Source organism: Hevea brasiliensis, chromosome 16 (assembly GCF_030052815.1).
Source record: "Hevea brasiliensis isolate MT/VB/25A 57/8 chromosome 16, ASM3005281v1, whole genome shotgun sequence".
Lineage (NCBI taxonomy): Eukaryota > Viridiplantae > Streptophyta > Magnoliopsida > Malpighiales > Euphorbiaceae > Hevea > Hevea brasiliensis.
This window is the reverse complement of record NC_079508.1, coordinates 66,416,008-66,435,303: the sequence shown is the minus strand read 5'-3', so window position 1 is coordinate 66,435,303 and position 19,296 is coordinate 66,416,008. Positions and strand designations below refer to the sequence as shown.

The 19,296-nt window shown below is 27.6% G+C and overlaps 1 protein-coding gene, 1 non-coding gene and 1 pseudogene across 2 annotated transcripts; all 3 read left to right on the top strand.

Moving 5' to 3' along the window:
• Positions 1–447: 447 nt before the first annotated feature.
• On the top strand, positions 448–554 carry LOC131175134 (small nucleolar RNA R71). Its single transcript, XR_009145295.1, has one exon. It is a non-coding gene; the product is annotated as a small nucleolar RNA R71 (small nucleolar RNA).
• Positions 555–3,782: 3,228 nt separating this feature from the next.
• Positions 3,783–6,124, top strand: LOC110643058 (3-hydroxyisobutyryl-CoA hydrolase-like protein 1, mitochondrial; annotated as a pseudogene).
• Positions 6,125–7,301: 1,177 nt separating this feature from the next.
• LOC110643057 (3-hydroxyisobutyryl-CoA hydrolase-like protein 2, mitochondrial) lies at positions 7,302–10,191 on the top strand. The gene is made up of 14 exons (XM_058138474.1): positions 7,302–7,421; positions 7,593–7,673; positions 7,856–7,924; positions 8,077–8,140; positions 8,356–8,435; positions 8,535–8,618; positions 8,702–8,790; positions 8,867–8,951; positions 9,038–9,159; positions 9,237–9,297; positions 9,417–9,515; positions 9,642–9,743; positions 9,939–9,980; positions 10,090–10,191. Exons 1-14 carry the CDS (start codon positions 7,302–7,304, stop codon positions 10,189–10,191), a joined length of 1,200 nt encoding a protein of 399 aa, XP_057994457.1.
• Positions 10,192–19,296: the final 9,105 nt, after the last annotated feature.

The window sequence follows — 19,296 nt, the reverse complement described above, 5'->3', positions numbered from 1 at the left end:
GTTGAGTTATTCACATTAGAGTAAGAATTTCCCATAGGTTTCTGTTGATAATCTCCTGCATAAGCAGCTTGTTCTTGCAAATAATCATCACCATAAGAAGAGTAATCAACTCCACAACTTTGAGTTCCATCTGTGAAGGCAACTTGTTGCATAGTTGTAGGAGTTGAGGTTGTTGCCTTTGTGCAAAAATCACTAAGAAGCTGAGTCAACTGATCAAATCTTGCATTCATGTAGCTAACTGAATCAAGTTCATAAATCCCAGCCTTCTTTGGCTCAAGTGCTCTAGGATTTCCCCACAAATGGGTGTTATGAGCAATCTTCTCTAATAGATCATAGCATTCTTCACTTGTCATTCTCATGAAATCTCCTCCTGCTTGTGAATCAATTGTGTTTCTTATGGCTGGAGTAACTCTGGTGTAGAAATTCTGAACAATCATCCATTTGGGTATTTCATGATGAGGACATTGCCTTTCAAGCTCCTTAAATCTCATCCAAGATTCATACAAAGTTTCATCATCCCTTGGTTTAAAAGCTACCATCAAATTCCTCAAATGAGTGGTCTTCCCAGGTGGGAAAAATTGAGATAGAAAAGCTTGAGATAGCTGCTCCCAAGTAGCTATAGTAGCTTGTGGAAGTGAGTCATACCACTCCAATGCTGAATCCCGAAGAGAGAATGGAAATAAGGTGAGCCGAATCACTTCATCTGAAACTCCAGGTTGTCTTTGTGTACCACATATCATCAAAAATTTCTTCAAATGAGAATGAGGATTTTCAAGTGGACTACCTCCAAATTGTGAATTCTGAACCATTTGAATGAGACCAGTCTTTAACTCAAATTGATTAGCTCCAACAATAGGTCTGTTATCTCTCACATCTGCACATCTAGGAAAAGCATAATCTAACATGGATCTTCTTTGAGGATCATTTTGATTAACCACTTCATTTTGCCCGTTTTGCTCATTTCCTCCATTGTTTCCACCAATAGCTCTATTTTGATTCTCCATATTTTCAATTGTCTCCTCTTGCTCAAATATTTGTTGTTCTTCTTTTTCTGCTTCTTTTCTTCTTTTGTATTCCTTTTTGTTGGCTCGATAGAATTTTTCAATTTCAGGATTGAACAACAATTCAGTGTCACTTGTGCTTTTCGATCGTCTCATAAACAAGAAAAATACCTGAAAAACACAAGGAACAATAGTGAAAATAAAAGAAAATAAAAATTCTAATTAGCTTAAAACAATTAAAATCCAACTTAAAAACAAACAATTCTCCGGCAACGGCGCTAAAAACTTGATACGGTGTGTCCGCAAGTGCACGGGTCACAGTAGTATAGTTTTAAAAATGATATTGATCCCACAGGAAATTGTGCTTAAATTGGAAATAAAAGTATAAGCTAATTAGAATGACAAAAATTAAAGATGAAAAATGAAATTTGGAATTAAAATTGGTATTTGAGGAATTAAAACTAAATCAAACAATTAACTAAAATTAATTAAACTAGATTACCAAAAATTAATTTGAAATTTCTATTTATGAAATTTGAGAGGAATTAAATCTAAATTCAATAAAAATTAAAGTGATTCTAGAGATTGGATTTTTCAATATTGTTTGCATGTGGTTTATCCCTAATTTAGCTAAACACATGAGAATTGTAATTTTGAGGGAAATCAATTCTTAAATTTTTGAAACCTTTTTCAAGCATCTCAAAGTTGGTTTTCATTAAATCAAACCCTGTTTTCACGGTATTTCAAACCTAACAAAAACCCAATTAATCCTCTAATTGATTTTGGAAAGTCCCCTTAATTCTCTTAGCTTATTTCTAACACCAAGAAAATAAAGTTTATTGCAAGATTATCTATCCCTAATATTCACTTTTCAGTCCATCTATTAAGGATTAAAGCTTAACTTAATGAGGGCCCATTCATCAAGCAAGGCAACAAGCTCACAAGCAATAAATCAAAATGTAACAAATCCCATTTAAATGGCTAAATCAGTTCAAAACCACAATACAAATCAATATTTACAAACCCATCTCTAGAATCTCAATCAACTACTCACAAATCATTGTTTAAAGACAAACCCAAATGTATAAATGAAGAAATAATGGAAATGTAAGCTAAGGGGTAGAAAAACCCAGAAAAATGCAGAAGGATCTGCTGCAGAAAAGTGCAGAAACGTGATCCTTGCTGCTGCTGGAAAAATGCAGAACGTGCTCCCTCCTTCTCTCTTTCTAATCTTGCCAAAAATGCCTCCCTTGCTCTCTATGGAAAGAAAATGATAAAATGAGACTTTATATAGGTGAGGGGACTGCCCTAGAATGGGTAAAAGGGGGAAGGTTCCAGAGAAAGTGAGGTAAAAAGCTGGAGTAACGGAAATGCCACGTCAACCATTTCCAGTAAAAACGACATAAGCTGGATTGGTTATGTCGCGGGTTGTGTCGCTGGTTGTGTCGCTCTCGGCCATTTTTTGCTCAACTTCAAAAATTTTTGCAATTCAACTCTAATCTCCTCCAAATGGCTACTCTGATCAAAATACATCAAATTTCTCCAAATTTAACCTACAAAACAAATAAATTCCAAAAATTAAACTAAGAAATGTGAAAATTATAAAATTGACTAAATATATGCTAATATCTATAATAATAGCTATGAACAAGGGTAAATTATGTGCAAAAATTACTCCTAAAAGATGATATAAAATGCATGCATCAATCCCATGGTAAGATCAAGATGCAGAGCTTCAGAGTCCTGAGCCGTTCATCAAAGAAAACTCCTTTTACCTTTCTTAAGAGAAGCTTTTGCTCACTCAAGAATGGCATTAATGGTCATGAAGATCTTGACAACTTGGTGAGTCATCGATCACCAGAAACTGCACCTTCTGCTTGAAGATTCTTGCCTAAAATTATAGTAAATGCAGGAGGCTATATATATATGCAGCTGCGGTGACTTGTAATTACTGTTTCTTTTCAGGTGCTGGTTGAAGAAAGAGCTCACTCAAGAACTGTGATTCTTAACAGACCACATGTTTTTAATGCTCTCACCACTCCAATGGCATCTTTGTTCTAAATTTCCCTCCATTGCTTTTGGATCTTTGTTTCTAAATTGTTTCTTGAAGCAAAACTATTCTTTTAAAGATTTCATCAAATCTTTTTCTTTCAGTTTTAAATGTAATGGCTTACAATAGATCATACATTGAGATAATGTATAGTACTATAGCACTTTAACATATGGTCATCGATGATTATTAAAAATTAATAGCAAAATATTCAATTTAATTGATGTACTTATTGAAAAAATTCAATTTTATCTATTTTTAATTTTTTATTCAAATTAACTTAAAAATTTTAATTTAAACTCAATTTAGTTTAAAAATTAAAATTTATGAACTAAATTTCTTGATTTAAATAAAAAAAATTAAGAAGTTCAATTTCTTAATTTTAGAACTAAGTTTTTAATTTCTTAATTTAAGCAAAAAATTAAATAAAGAAAATAAGAGGACATCAAATATTTACAATATTGATAAATGCTGAAATTATATATCGATAGCAAATGTCTTAATAAGGCCAGAACGAAGAATGACTATTTTTTTTTTTTTTTGAACAAAGAGAATTACTATAATTAATACCAACACTAAGAGATATAATTAACAAAATTAAAAGGAACAGCTAAAATTAACACCGATAATTTGGCCAAGATTATAATGCTTTATCTATTTGTCTCCCCTTTCATGGTCTGGATCACTTTTTTTTTTTTTAATTTTTTTTAAGCTATCATATATTGCTTTTTCAAAGAGTGCGGATTATATAGTCGTGTACATGAAGAACTTCAATTTTCATGTGATCAGGGGGTTCGGCTTAGTAAATTATATAAATCCTGGGAAGAAGATCCCCTTGTTGGTTTTGTTATGATGAAGGTAAGCACTGGATTTTTTTTTTTTTTTTTTTTAATATTCATCTGGTTTATGTTTATTAGTACTAAATGGCCAAAGCAACCGTTATAACCTAATGAGTACTGTCTTCAGTTTTTGAAGGGAAATGGCAGAGCATTTTGTGCCGGAGGTGATGATGTTGTTAAACTATATGAGCTAATCACTGAAGGTTGGAGACAATTTAATATTTCTAGGAATTTTTTTCCCTACTATTTCCCTCGGCATTTCCTTTCTGATGAGTATTGATCATAAGGGACATAATTTACTGTTATACAAGCATGTAAGTTGGTGCTTATTGATGGATGCTGAACATATCTTTCTATAATTTTTTGCTTTACAGGAAGATTGGAAGAATGTAAAGATTTTTCCAGGACATTTTATAGCTTCATGCATCTTTTAGGCACATATTTGAAACCACATGAGAGTATTGTATCAAATTAAAGCTCAACTCGTTTGTTACCCTATTTTGAGATGATATACACAAAAAATTTTGCATTGGGTACTATGTAGATTGCTATATTGGATGGTATTACAATGGGTGGAGGTGCTGGGATTTCAGTCCATGGTTCATATCGAGTTGCAACTGGAAAAACTGTTCCTATCAGAAATCCAAGCAATTTTTCTTCTCATTCTTTTGCCATGGAAGCTGTCTGATTCTAATGTTGAGTTTTCTAGCAATAATTGGGGTTACATTTTCATCTTTTCTTGGACTTTAGTTAATTGTCACCATACTTAAAATTCTATAGTTTTCTATAAATTTATGTGTTTTTCAAGATAATTGCAGGTTTTTGCTGTTCCTGAAATCCTCATTGGCCTTCATCCAGATGCTGGAGCTTCTTACTATATTTCACATCTACCTGGATACTTAGGTATATGTATAAATGTTCTTTTGTTTCTCATTTAAGCATGGTCATTTTTTGCTGCAGGGGAATACCTGGGTCTTACTTATGATGGGTTTAGTGGAGAAGAAATGATTGCTTGCGGATCGGCTACCGACTTTTCACCAAGTGCAGTAAGCTCTTCTTCAAATCTTACCTCTTCCTATACAGTTTATCAATCTGTTTCAGCTAAGTGATATGATTCTCAACAGAAGCTTCGTTTCATGGAAGAGCAACTTGATAAAATTGCCACAGATGATTTTTCTGCCATGGATGCTTTTCTGGCTTGTTATGGCCGCATTGGAAATCTAAAGAAAACAAGTGTTCTTCCCAGGTAAATTTAAACTTATATAAGGCTCAAAATGATTATCTAATGGAAGACAATTAATTATTACTTTGCCTCTGCTGCTTCCAGGATCGGCCTGATAAACGAATGTTTTGGCCATAGCACGATTGAGGAAATTATCAATGCTTTGGTATGTTTTAATTCTTTTTGATTACTTAATATGAAAAGCTGGGATGTTAAAATTCTAACTCTTGCTGTAATAATTGGTGAGAATAACAAGAAAATACTGCTAGCAGAAGTGTTTGAAACTACACTAATTAGGCACATGCAGGCTGCAGCATTTTTTTTTCCTTCTGTGTGTGCTTCCTGATGATGAATAGCTTCTCAGGAAGTGAAGCTGCAAGAACAAAGATGAGTGGTGCATTTCAACACTTAAAAGACCGAGACAAGTTCCACATCTGAGCTTGAAAATGTCTTTAAGATCTGTACGTACATTTATGTTTCTCATCAGTGTACATCATTAACATGGGCTCATGATCTAATAGATAGCTTGGTCACGTACCGTATTCATATTTAGATAAGAGAAGGTAGATTTCATATACACTTGAACAATGCCTTGCCCGTGAGTACTGGATGACACTTCAGGCAATTTCTAGACAGATCTCCAATGACTTCTGCTTGGTAAAATTGAGACCCTCGCCATTGAATTAGGACAATTATATGTAAGAACTGCACAAGTAATGAATATTTTGTTTTCCTCTGATAATTAATTAATTAGGGAGTTCGAGCACGATTAGTCGATAAATCCTTTGCACCAAAGGTACGTTTACTTGTTTATTAATCTCCTGGATTCATAATAATGTATAAATTAACAGATTCCATTTCTGTGTTGTAATTTTCTGGAACCAAGTGCAGTGGGATTCTCCTTGTTTAGAACAAGTCTCTGAAGACATGGTGGATGCATACTTTTCACCTCCTAATAAATAAAAGCCTGGCCTAGAGCAAACCTCTTAAGTTAAGAGAAGCCTTTGCTTAAATTATATTTATGTATATGCCATTATGCACAAACCATCTTCTGCTTAGAGTTGCTGCATTGAAACCTGTGTTTCTTGCAAGAAACGGAATCCAAATTGCTGCCAAATATATTATAACTAGTTTTCCTTTGATTTTCCCGATTATTTATCTCCAATCCAAATTAAAAAAAATACTTAATTTAATATATGAAAATTGATCTATGATATTATTTTATTACAAGTATTGATAAAATAAATAAATACAGGGTATAGAAAGGAAATTGAGCACAAATTATATATTATAAATATTTTATGATTGTGTTGTGTGTGAATTCAAATCTACAACTTCCTAATAAAGGTGTGAAATCTTGCTGCAGTATTTATTATTTTAATTTAAAAAGAAGATGTTTTGCCTTTAAATTTGAAATTAAAAATGAAAAAAGAAACGTTTCTTCTACAGATTGCTTTCTGAAATATATTCATTAGTTGTTGTAGCATAATGGCAAACATTGCTTGCTCAATTCTCATTTGTGAATTGTGATTTATAAGTTTCACACGCATATATATATATATATAAATTAGTCATTTTACTTGCGTATACATCAAATTCAAGATTCATATTGATCCAAGTAGGATAACAAGATTCAAGTCTTTCACATGGCGTATTCTTATTCTTTAAAATTCTTCCTATCAAAATATGCATCACATGTATCAACAACTTAATCAGATACATAAAGATGATTCTTCTATTTTTGCAAGTGCAAAAATATATTTTTCTTACGATTCTTTTAGCCATATCAAAAATAATATATGCTTTTAATTAAAATGAAAATAACTATTATGATATTTGAGAAAAAAAAAATCACATACTGCAATGGTAAGCAATCGGTATTTTATGTCCATTATATAATAATGTTATCATAAAACTAAGTATTCTGATAGCTTTTAAGTTTCTTTTATGTTATTCAACAATCTCATGTTTCTGCTAGTCAAATTCAAACAATATCATGTTTCATAAAACTATAATCACACGAGTTTCAGGACAAAAGAAACAAAATATGATCCCAAAAATTGAAAAAAAAAAAAAAATATGAAACACACAAGAGTGCTTATATATACTTGTCCAACCCCAGCATGAGCTACAGTTTCTGCGTAAGGCAAACAATTTGTGCTAAAAAATATTGAATCATAGAGAGAAAAATGCAAAGTCTAAAAGCTTTCTATAATTGTCTTAAAAAATCTCGATTTATCTCCTACACTAAAACTCTCTCCACCATCAACAATGCTACTGCTCGCTCCAATGACCTTGACATTAATGAGGTGAGTTCTCATGAGCTGATTTAAACTCTGCTAATCTAGCTAGCTCAACGGATTCGCCTAAAATTTTCAAGAACATACATATATTTATCATTTTTTCTTTTTACATGAACAAAGTAATACTCTTATTTTATGTAATATAGATTTTTTTTAACCATTTGTTTTAATTTCCAGATACTCGTTGAGGAGAATGCCAATTCACGTACAGTAATTCTCAATAGACCACGAGTCTTGAATGCTTTTGATAACAATATGGTTAGTTGAGCTCTTGATTTCGAAGTTATTTTTCTATATATATTATTATTATTTGATATTTATTATTAAGGCAATAGTTTATTATTTGATATTCAGCTTGATTGTGTTACATCTTAATTAAATATACTGCAAATAATACATTAATCAACTAATTAAATCAAGATTTCGTCATCTGTAATCAGATAGTTCGCCTTAAGGAACTGTATAGGTCTTGGGAAAGAGATCCTGACGTCAGTTTTGTTGTGTTGAAGGTAAATATACACACACTACAAAATTTTTTTTATTATGATTAATAATTATTATCATATTGGTGCTGTTTCGATGTGAAAAAGGAGAAAAAGTAATTGTTAGTAACACGAGATACGGACTTGCTTAATTAGCCAACATTTTGTGTGTTTTGAAGGGCAATGGAAGGGCATTTTGTGCAGGTGGAGATGTTGTTAGTGCATACCGATTAATTAGTCAAGGTGATATTAGTTTAGCCCTTTGATTTCTATTTCACTATCATTAGATTTGTTCATGTCCTTTGAGCCGAGATGAGCCAGATTGTCTCAATTAAGGTTGACATCACCCATGGGTCCAAACTCGGCTTGGAAGGCTTGGCATATGAAGCATTTGAGTTGTTTCTCGATGCAATTTGCGTTGGAGTAAGTGATGAATAAATTATGGTTTGTTAATGCAGGAAAGGAGAAAGAATGTAAAGAATATTTTAGGACATTATATAGTTTCATGTACCTCCTAGGCACATACTCGAAGCCACATGTGAGTGTTTTCTTCACATCTCTATATATAAGAGTTAAACAAAAGCGACCTTATTAACCTAATTTCGATTCAAATTTCTGTCCATTAATTTGCATGAAGGTGGCAATCTTGGATGGCATTACAATGGGTGGAGGTGCAGGGATTTCTATCCATGGAGCTTATCGAATTGCAACTAATAAGACTGTAATACACATAGACACAGCTCTGCTTCCTGAGTTAATTATTTTCTTGAATATAATTTCAGCCTTATATTAATTGTTGCACAGGTTTTTGCTATGCCTGAAATTCATATCGGCTTCCATCCTGATGTTGGTTCTTCTTATTATCTTTCACGTCTGCCTGGTCACTTCAGTTCGTAACTTCTTCGAGAGCTATACATATAAAAAAAAAAAAAAATTTTATTTATTTATTTTTCTTTTTGTATATGTAAGGGAATATCTGGCTTTAACAGGAGATACTCTGAGTGGAGAAGAAATGTTTGCTTGTGGACTTGCAACTCACTATTCTACCGCTGCAGTTTATTTTCTTTGCTCACTATTGTTTATCAGTTATATTTTTTAGGTAATTAATAATTAATTAACATCAAATTTTCATTTTAACAGAGGGTTTCTTCAATGGAAGAGCAACTTGGCATGTTAATTACGGTTGATTTTTCTGACATCCGAACTTTTCTAGCAAAATACGCCAACTATGCATTTCCAAGTGAAAAAAGCGTTCTTCATAGGTATATTTATATATGATAAACAACATTACTTTCGTTCACTTATATTATTAATTTGTTGTGTATTTTGATGATTCTAGGCTTGAGATGGTGAATAAATGTTTTGGCCACGGTACAGTTGAGGAAATTGAAAATGCTTTGGTAAGAGTTTTGCTCCAAGAGAATGAATTAATAGGGGAAAAAAAACTAAAGTCAAGCAATTGTCAATTAGTGACACTAGCTTTCATTAGAAAACCAAATTAATTAACGTTAGTTGTCAGGAAAATGAAACAGTTAAATCAAATGATGAGTGGTGCATATCAACACTCAAAAAACTAAAAGAGGCACCGCCACTGAGTTTGAAGATCTCCTTCAGATCTGTAAGTTTTAATTGCACCAAATATATCTTTATGTATGATATGTCACTGATTAATTAATCTTACTCCACAATGAGATTCTTAATTACGTCCTAACTATATAATTAATCAATTGTACGTATCTCATAGATACAAGAAGGAAGATATCAAGCACTTTCACAATGTCTTGCCCGTGAGTACCGAATGACAGTCAAGGCAATTTCCAGGCAGATTTCTGGTGACTTATGCGAGGTATCGAACAATATATAGCACTTTCTTCAAGAAATTTTTTTTTTTAGGTGTATCTATAGAGAATTCAAGATCATACGAGGATGAGCTTAACAACCATTAGATCAACTCGTTCTCATATGAGCTCGATATTATATTAGATATACTCTTTTTTCTTTGGAGCTCTCTTTAATGTCTCTTCTTTCCCTTCCTGCTTAGGGAATTCGGAGCCGATTGGTGGACAAATGTTTTGCACCGAAGGTAAATGCTCATTTCTTCTAAATTTTATACTATTAACACATGATTTTTTTTTCACCATTTAACTATTATCTTGATGGGAAAATTTTAATTATTTAAAATATTTTTATAGTGGGATCCGCCCTGCTTGGAACAAGTATCTCAAGACATGGTGAACGCATACTTTTCACCTCTTCCTACAAACGAGCTTGACCTGGAGTTACCTTGTTGCTAGTGAAGCCTTTGCGTAGATCATAATGCAGGTATAATAAATGCTTTCATATTAATGTTGACTCTGATTGATTTCTTGCCCTAGACGGCATGTTCTTGGCCAAGGTCAAGATTACTATTATATGACGCCCAAATCATTGAAGAATTTCAAGAAATTATTAAGAGAATGAACTACTGGCTTCTTCTCTAGGATTGGATGAATTGACGTGTAATTTTTATATTTCATCCTTGAATTTTACCTCGTATTTTACTTTTGTCTTTTAAATTTAATTTATTATTAAAAAATTTATAAATTTTAATTTTATTTCACAAAGAATCCCTCTAACCTGTAATAGTAGGTTTCTATATTAAAAAATCTCTCTATGTTACTGTGTAACATCTATATATGTAGTTTTAGCCCTCATTTTCAAGAAGCACATTATTGTGATAGCATTGATATATTTGTGATAAATTTAGATGGTGGTTAAAATGGTCAGTGTTTTTTGAGTGTGAGAGGAAATGAGGTAAAAGGTATTTCATTATTTTTTTAACCTGGAAATCTACTATATATATATATATATATATATATATATATATATATATCTTATTAGAGGGATTTTTATAAAATAAAATTAAATTTTAGTGATTTTTTAATGATAAATTAAAGTTAAGAAACGAAAATGAAATAAAGAACAAAATTAAAGTAGAAAGTATAAAAATTACTCATGAATTGACAGAATATTGTGAATTGCATATGAGTTTGTGTGACAATCATTATAGCATATAGATAATGGTACCATTATCGTTGAAAGATTATTAGGTACATTTGGTACATATATATCATCTCTTATAATTATATGGGACTCACTCTTCACATTATAAGGAGGACTCACTTTTATGTGCACCGAAAGTATTCTATAATCTTTCATTATCGTTTACTTTGTTGGATAAGGTCGCACATGCATAATCGGCGAAAAACATTAGCGTATCTTTCCACTTTCTTTTCAATCTAGTTCGAAATTGGATTCCTAATTTGTGACTGTTGGATTTCCGCTTTGCAATCCACAGGTGCACCTACAGTTTCTGTTTGCATGGGCCTAGAAAAAGAGCCACTTTAGAGATGTCTTCTTCAAAGTGTTGGAGCAATAAAACCCGGGTTTCTTGCTTGAAACCAAAAATCCGATTTGGAATGGATTATTATAAATATTGTCTATATTTATTGTATATACTCGTAATTTAATTTTATTTATATGTAATTTTAAAAAAATTTGTATGTTGATTAATTAAAACTAGCATAAATTTTCCTTCAAAGCAAATGTATAATACAATAAAACTAAGAGGGTCAAACGTAAAACTATGCAAACAATAAAAAAAAAAACACACACTTTTATTATATTTTAGTTGTTTATCAATAATATCTGTCATTTTATCTAAGCAAAATTGAAAATATCTGTCATATTAGGTATAATATTTTTTGCTTCCAAATTGTTTTTATTATATATAATTTTTAAAAAAATTTAAATTAGTCATGATAATAAAATAAAAATTTTCAACTTTGTGATATTTAATTTTAAATATTTATTGCTTTTTAGTGAACAGTAAAAATTAAAATAGCTTAAAGATTGTAATATATCAATTAATTTAAAAAGAGACCAACAGTCACGTTATTTGATTTAAATCAAATTTTCATAGAGGGTTAAAAAACTTTAAAAACACTTTTACAATCAAGCTAACATTGTCAAAAAAAAAAAAAAAAAAAAAAAGGCTACAATTGTAAAAATTTCAAAAAAATTAATTTTTTTTACCAATAAGTCTTTAGATTACATAGTATTAATAAAATTATTTGTAAATTGGGATATCTATAAGTATTTTTCGAAATAGAATTTGTAATAAGATTAAGATTTTAATATATTAATTATTATTTATTATAAAATAAAAAATATAAAATAATTTGACCATTTCATAAATTCTTCCATTCATATTTTTATATTTAATAATTAATTATTAAAAAAATAAAGAATTTGATTAATGATTGGATGATTATATATATATATATATTAAAAAATTTAATAAATTGAAATATTTATAACAAAAAAGTACATACCTGATGAAAATTTAAATTACATAATTTTAAAATATATTGTTATAATCATATATTTTATATTAATTTTATTATTAAATATAAATTTAAGTACTTATATATTTGAATAAGTAGAGAATAATCTAAAACTTATTTAAGTTGATAATAATTTGAAATTAATGAGCATTTAAATTTGATATTATGATGTTTTATTATATTTTAATATAGAATTAATTTTTTTTATTTCAAGTGCTTTATTATCCAAATAAAGTTCAAATGATTTTTGTGAATAGTATTTTTAATTTTTTAATAAATTTATAAATTTTAATATTTTAATGACAAAAAATCTAAATTTTATTTGAAAATGGGACCAATTAATAAAAAAAATTAGGAACTTTTTTAATTTTATTCAAATTTATTATTTGTTTAATTTTATCAAGATTGTAAAATTAGTGTTAATTTTATTCTATTTATCAAATTAGTCAAAATTTAAATGAAATTCTAATAATTTTTCCAATAAAATTATTTTTTAATTTATTACACACAAAAATTATTTAAGAATATAAAAATGTTTTATTTTTATTTTTACTGAAAATAAAATAAATAAATTTTTGTATATATAAATAAATTCTAAGTTTGGTTAAAACTATATATATTTTTATAAATATCAGTAATTTTTTAATAAAAAAAAAAGTTATAAATTTACCAGTAAAGGGGTTGTTATACTTATATTGGATTAGAAATTTAAATCCTTGATTTTAATATTTAGTTAAAACTTATCCGTTATTATAAAAAAATATTACAAATTTTTTTTTAAAAAATATTTATCATTAAATAAGATTAAAATTTCATATATATTGATATAAATGAAAATTTTTTATTTAATTAAATAGTTAATTTTTATAATAATTTTATAATTATGTTAATTATATAATATACATATATAATTAAAATAAAATTTAACATTATAAGTTTGTAATTATGTAGAATAATTAAAAAAATAAATTAGTAGAAGTGAGATTTAGTGTTTAAAGTTTCTTTATTAATTTTATTTTAATAAATTAAATAATTTTTAATGAATTAACAATACTAGGATTAAGATTATAGAATTATTATATTAATGAATTATAATAGAATTCTTTTTATAAGTATAATTATTATTATTAAAATAATATTAAAATATTAATTTATATTAATTATTGTAACAATATAAATTGAAATTATTTAAAAATTTAGTAACGAATATACCATCGTTAAAATTTATTAGTGACGCATGGCATAGGTATGGATGAACCTCTTGTCAATAAAAATATTAGTGATTTTTGTTACTAAATGTTACTAGTGATGAAATTATGTGAATTAACTACGTATCTTTATCTTTAAAATATATTATTAGTGCTCAGTTTATATATTTATTATTATAAATACGTCTTTATTAATACTTTTGATAATTTCAATATTTCCCCTTTACACTTTTATGTATACCAACTAGCTAGTCTTTCAATTTTTGGAGTAATATTTGGGTAGGACTTTGTCTTTCATTTTTTAGAGTAATATTTGGGTTGAACTTTGGCACTTGTAGAAACCATTCCTGAAACCAATCGACATCAGTCCTTTTTTATGATAATTTTACAAAGTTTCGAAAGATCCCTCAAATTTCCTATGGAAGGTCTATAAATCATTTTCGCATCATCGTAAGTTTTACTCATCCAATTATTTTCCAAGTAAGACCTAGAAGTATTGCACGAATTTTAGGCAAATAAAAGAAAATCCACATGCTATAATCACAAAAATTGAAAAAAAGGGGTGATATGAAACACACAAGAGTGCTTGTATACACTTGTCTAACCCCAAGAAGCATAAGGAACAATTTCTATATAAGGCAAACAATCTGTGCTAAAAAGTATTGAATCGTAGAGAGACAAATGCAAATTATATATATATATATATATATATATATATATATATATATATATCAATATCAATAATTTTCTTATAGAAAAAAGTTATACTTTTTATCCATCAAGGGATTGTTATAGTTAAATTGGATTAAAAATTCAAATTTTTAACTTTAATATTTAATTAAAATTTATCGTTATTATTAAAAAAAAGCTATAAATTTATGAAAAAAAATATTTATCATTAAATAAGATTAAAATTTCATATCTATCTATATAAACGGAAACTTTTTATTTAATTAAATATTTAATTTTTATAATAATTTTATAATTATGTTAAGTAAATAGTATATATACATATATAATTGAAATTTAACATTATAAGTTTGTAATTATGCAAAATAATAAAAAAAATAAATTAGTATAACTAAGATTCAATGTTTAAAGTTTCTTTTTTTATTTTATTTTAATTAATTATATACTTTTTAATGAATTAATAACCCTAGGATTAAGATTATAGAATTATTATATTAGAAATTATAACAAAAAAAATTGAATAAGTACAATTATTATTATGATTAAAATAATATTAAAATTTTAATTTATATTAATTATTATAATAATATAAATTAAAATTATTTAAAAATTTAGTGACGAATACACCGTGGCTAAAATTTATTAATGACGCATTGGTATGGATGAACGTCTTATTGATAAAAGTATTAGTGACTTTTGTTGCTAAATGTTATTGGAAATGAAATTATATAAATTAACGGAAATTATATGAATTAACGGCATATCTTTATCATTAAGACATATTATTAGTGCTTAATTTATATATCTGCTATTATAGATATGTTTTATTGATATTTTTGGCAATCCCAATATTTTTCTTCGCACTTTTATATTGTCACGATTCAAATTATAGGTCGGACCGGTATTAAGACTTGAGTCAGTATAAGGCCCCCAAAGCCCGTAGTAAGCCTAATTAATTTTAGTCTAACTATAAAGCTAATACATATAGCCAATTTTTAAAAAATTAACCGGATAGAGTCCGATCATAAACTGGACTACCCAACGGAGAGTTTTAGCTCAGCCGACCTGTGATAATAAAATATATAAATTTAAGGAGTTCTGCTCACCCTTACAATTCTCAACATAACAATCATGTCAAATGGGAGCTTAGCTCCCTCATCTAAGATATATATTCATCCCATTCAATTATACATATATAAATATAAGTTCACAATTTTAAAACAAATAATCTTTTATAGTCCCACGCCAAATATAATATTTCTAATATATGCGGAGTCTAAATATTTAATCAATACAATTAAATACTAATATTTGCTGTTAGTAAACCTGCGAGAAAAGAAACAGATTAATCACAAAGAAAGAGAACCTCCTGTTACTAATGTATCCCTAATGATGAAATGCAACATATATCAACACATTCAATAAAGTTCAAATAATATTCTTACAAAAAATAATTTGGAGCACTCACACACTCGTGTATCACATCAATCAAATATATATATATATATATATATATATATATATATATATATATATATATATATATATATATATATATATATATATATGAGAGCTGATCCCCTACACAACTCTCTTAATTTCAACCTCTATCAGTGAGATCAACTCGAATCGGACTTTTTCTTAATAATCCAAATACGGGGGTCAGTGAGATCAACTCAGTGAGATCAACTCAAAACCGTACTCACCCCGACTTATTACAAAAAGGATCGAGCACTAAGCAAGATTAGTTCAAGTCGATTTGCCCATCCTACCCATATCCAGTACCACACCTCAAGCACGCCGATACACGCACACAGCTCCAAATTATCCTATGACGAGACCCTCATCAATTTTATCAAATAATAATACAACATAAAGCGTGCCTATAATAGCTATATATATATATAATTATAAGTGAATGTATGAGCATACCTTATATATATATATAATAATATTGAAAGTATAAACAAAATCAATATCTACTCACAGTACACCGGAAACTACTATAGCGGCTGAGTGGAAGAAGATAGTTAATCCTAATTACCTAAATAATTATATTATGAATTTATTAATATCAACACAAAATAATTATTTAAAAATTTAGGGTGTTACGTGTATAAACTACTAGTCCTTTAATTTCTGGAGCAATGTTTGAGTAAGACTTGGTCTTTCATCTTTTAGAGTAATATTTGGGTAGGACTTTGGCACTTGGTAGAAACTACTCCTGACACCAATCAACATCAGTCCTTTTCGATTGATAATTTTACAAAGTTTTGAAAGATGCCTCATTTCCTATGGAAGGTCTATAAATCATTTTTCACATCATCGTAAGTTTTACTCATCCAATTATTTTCCAAGTGAGACCTAGAAATATTGCACAAATTTCAGGCAAAGAAAAGAAAATCCACATGCTATAATAAAAAAAATTGATAAAAAAAAGGGTGATATGAAACACACATGAGCGATTATATATACTTGTCCAACCCCAAGAAGTATAAGGAACAATTTCTGTATAAGGCAAACAATCTGTGCTAAAAAATATTGAATCATAAGGAGAAAAATGCAAAATCTAAAAGCTTTTTAAGACTGTCTTAAAAAATCTCGATTTATCTCTTACGCTAAAATCCTCTCCACCATCAACAATGTTACTGCTTTCTCTCATAACCTTAACATTAATAATGCGGCGAGTTTGGTTAAAACTATATATATATTTTTATCAATATCACTAATTTTCATATAGAAAAAAGTTATAGTTTTACCAATAAAGGGGTTGTTATACTTAAATTGGATTAAAAATTTAAGTTCTTAATTTTGATATTTAGTTAAAATTTATCTGTTATTATTAAAAAAAAGTTATAAATTTATATAAAAAAAATATAATTAATAAGATTTAAATCTCATATGTATCGATATAAATGCAAATTTTTTATTTAATTAAATATTTAATTTTTATAATAATTTTATAATTGTGTTAAGTATATATATATATATATATATATATATATAAAATTTAACATTATAAGTTTGTAATTATGTAAAATAATTAAAAAATAAATTAGTAAAAATAATTAAGATTTAATGTTTAAAATTTCTTTTTTGATTTTATTTTAATAAATTATATAATTTTTAATGAATTAATATTACTGGGATTGAGATAATAGAATTATTATATTAGAAATTATAACAAACTTTTTTTATAAGTATAATAATTATTATTAAAATAGTATTAAATTTTTAATTTATATTAATTATTATAATAATATAAATTGAAATTATTTAGGGATTTAGTGACAAATATACAGTTGCTAAAATTTATTAATGATGCATTGATATGAATGAACGTCTTATCAATAAAAGTATTAGTGACTTTTGTTGATAATTTTGACATTTTTAATATTTTTCTTCGCATTTATATATATATTAATTAATTTTTTAATTTTTGAAATAATATTTGAGTAGGACTTTGTCTATCATTTTTTAGAGTAATATTTGGGTAGGACTTGGACGCTTGGTAGCCACTCTTGACACCGATCAACATAAGTCATTTTCGATTGATAATTTTACAAAGTTTCGAAACATTTCTGAAATTTCCCATGGAAGGCCTATAAATAATTTTTGCATCAGCGTAAGTTTTACTCATCCAATTATTTTCCAAGTGAGACCTAGAAATATTGCACGAATTTCAAGCAAATAAAAGAAAATCCACATGCTATAATCACAAAAAATGAGAAAAAAGGGTGATATGAAACACACAAGAGTGCTTATATATACTTGTTCAACCCCAAGAAGCATAAGGACTAATTTATGTATGAGGCAAACAATCTGTGCTAAAATATATTGAATCATAGAGAGAAAAATGCAAAGTCTAAAAGCCTTTTACAGCTGTCTTAAAAAATTTCAATTTATCTCCCACCATCAACAGTGTTACTGCTCTCTCTGATAACCTTGACATTAACAATGCAGTGATTTTGGTTAAAATTATATTTTATTTTATCAGTATCAATAATTTTCTTATAGAAAAAAAGTTTTAGTTTTACTAATAAAGGGGTGTTATACTAAAATTGGATTAAAAATTTAAATTCTTAATTTTAATATTTAGTTAAAAATTATCCATTATATATTATTAAAAAAAGGCTACAAATTTATATAAAAAATATTTATCATTAAATAAAATTAAAATTTCATATTTATCGATGTAAATGCAAACTTTTTATTTAATAAAATAGTTAATTTTTATAATAAATTTATAATTATGTTAAGTAAATAGTATATATATATATATATAAAACTAAAATTTAACATTACAAGTTTGTAATTATGTAAAATAATTAAAAAAATAAATTAGTAGAAGTAAGATTAAGCATTTAAATTTCTTTTTTGATTTTATTTTAATAATTTATTTAATTTTTAATGAATTAATAATACTAGGATTAAGATTGAATTATTATATTAAACATTATAACAAAATTTTTTTATATGTATAATAATAATAATAATTATTAAAATAATATTAAAATTTTAATTTATATTAATTATTATAATAATATAAATTGAAATTATTTAGGGATTTAGTGATGAATATACCGTCGCTAAAATTTATTAGTGACGCATTGGTATGGATGAACATCTTATCGATAAAAGTATTAACGACTTTTGTTGCTAAATATTATTAACGATGAAATTATATGAATTAACAGCAAATTTTTATCATTAAAATATATTATTAGTGCTTAATTTATATATCTATTACTATAGATATGTTTTTATTGATATTTTTGACAATTTCAATATTTTCCTTTGCACTTATTTTTATACTAATCAGTCTTTTATTTTTTGGAGTAATATTTGGGTAGGACTTTGTCTTTCATTTTGTAGAGTAATATTTGGGCAGGACTTTGGCACTTGGTGAAAACCACTCCTGACACCAGTCAACGCCAGTCCTTTTTTATTGATAATTTTACAAAGTAACGAAAGATGCCTGAAATTTCCTATGGAAGGTCTATAAATCATTTTCACATCAGCGTAAGTTTTACTCATCCAATTATTTTCCAAGTGAGACCTAGAAATATTACACGAATTTCAGGCAAAGAAAAAGAAAATCTGCATGCTATAATCA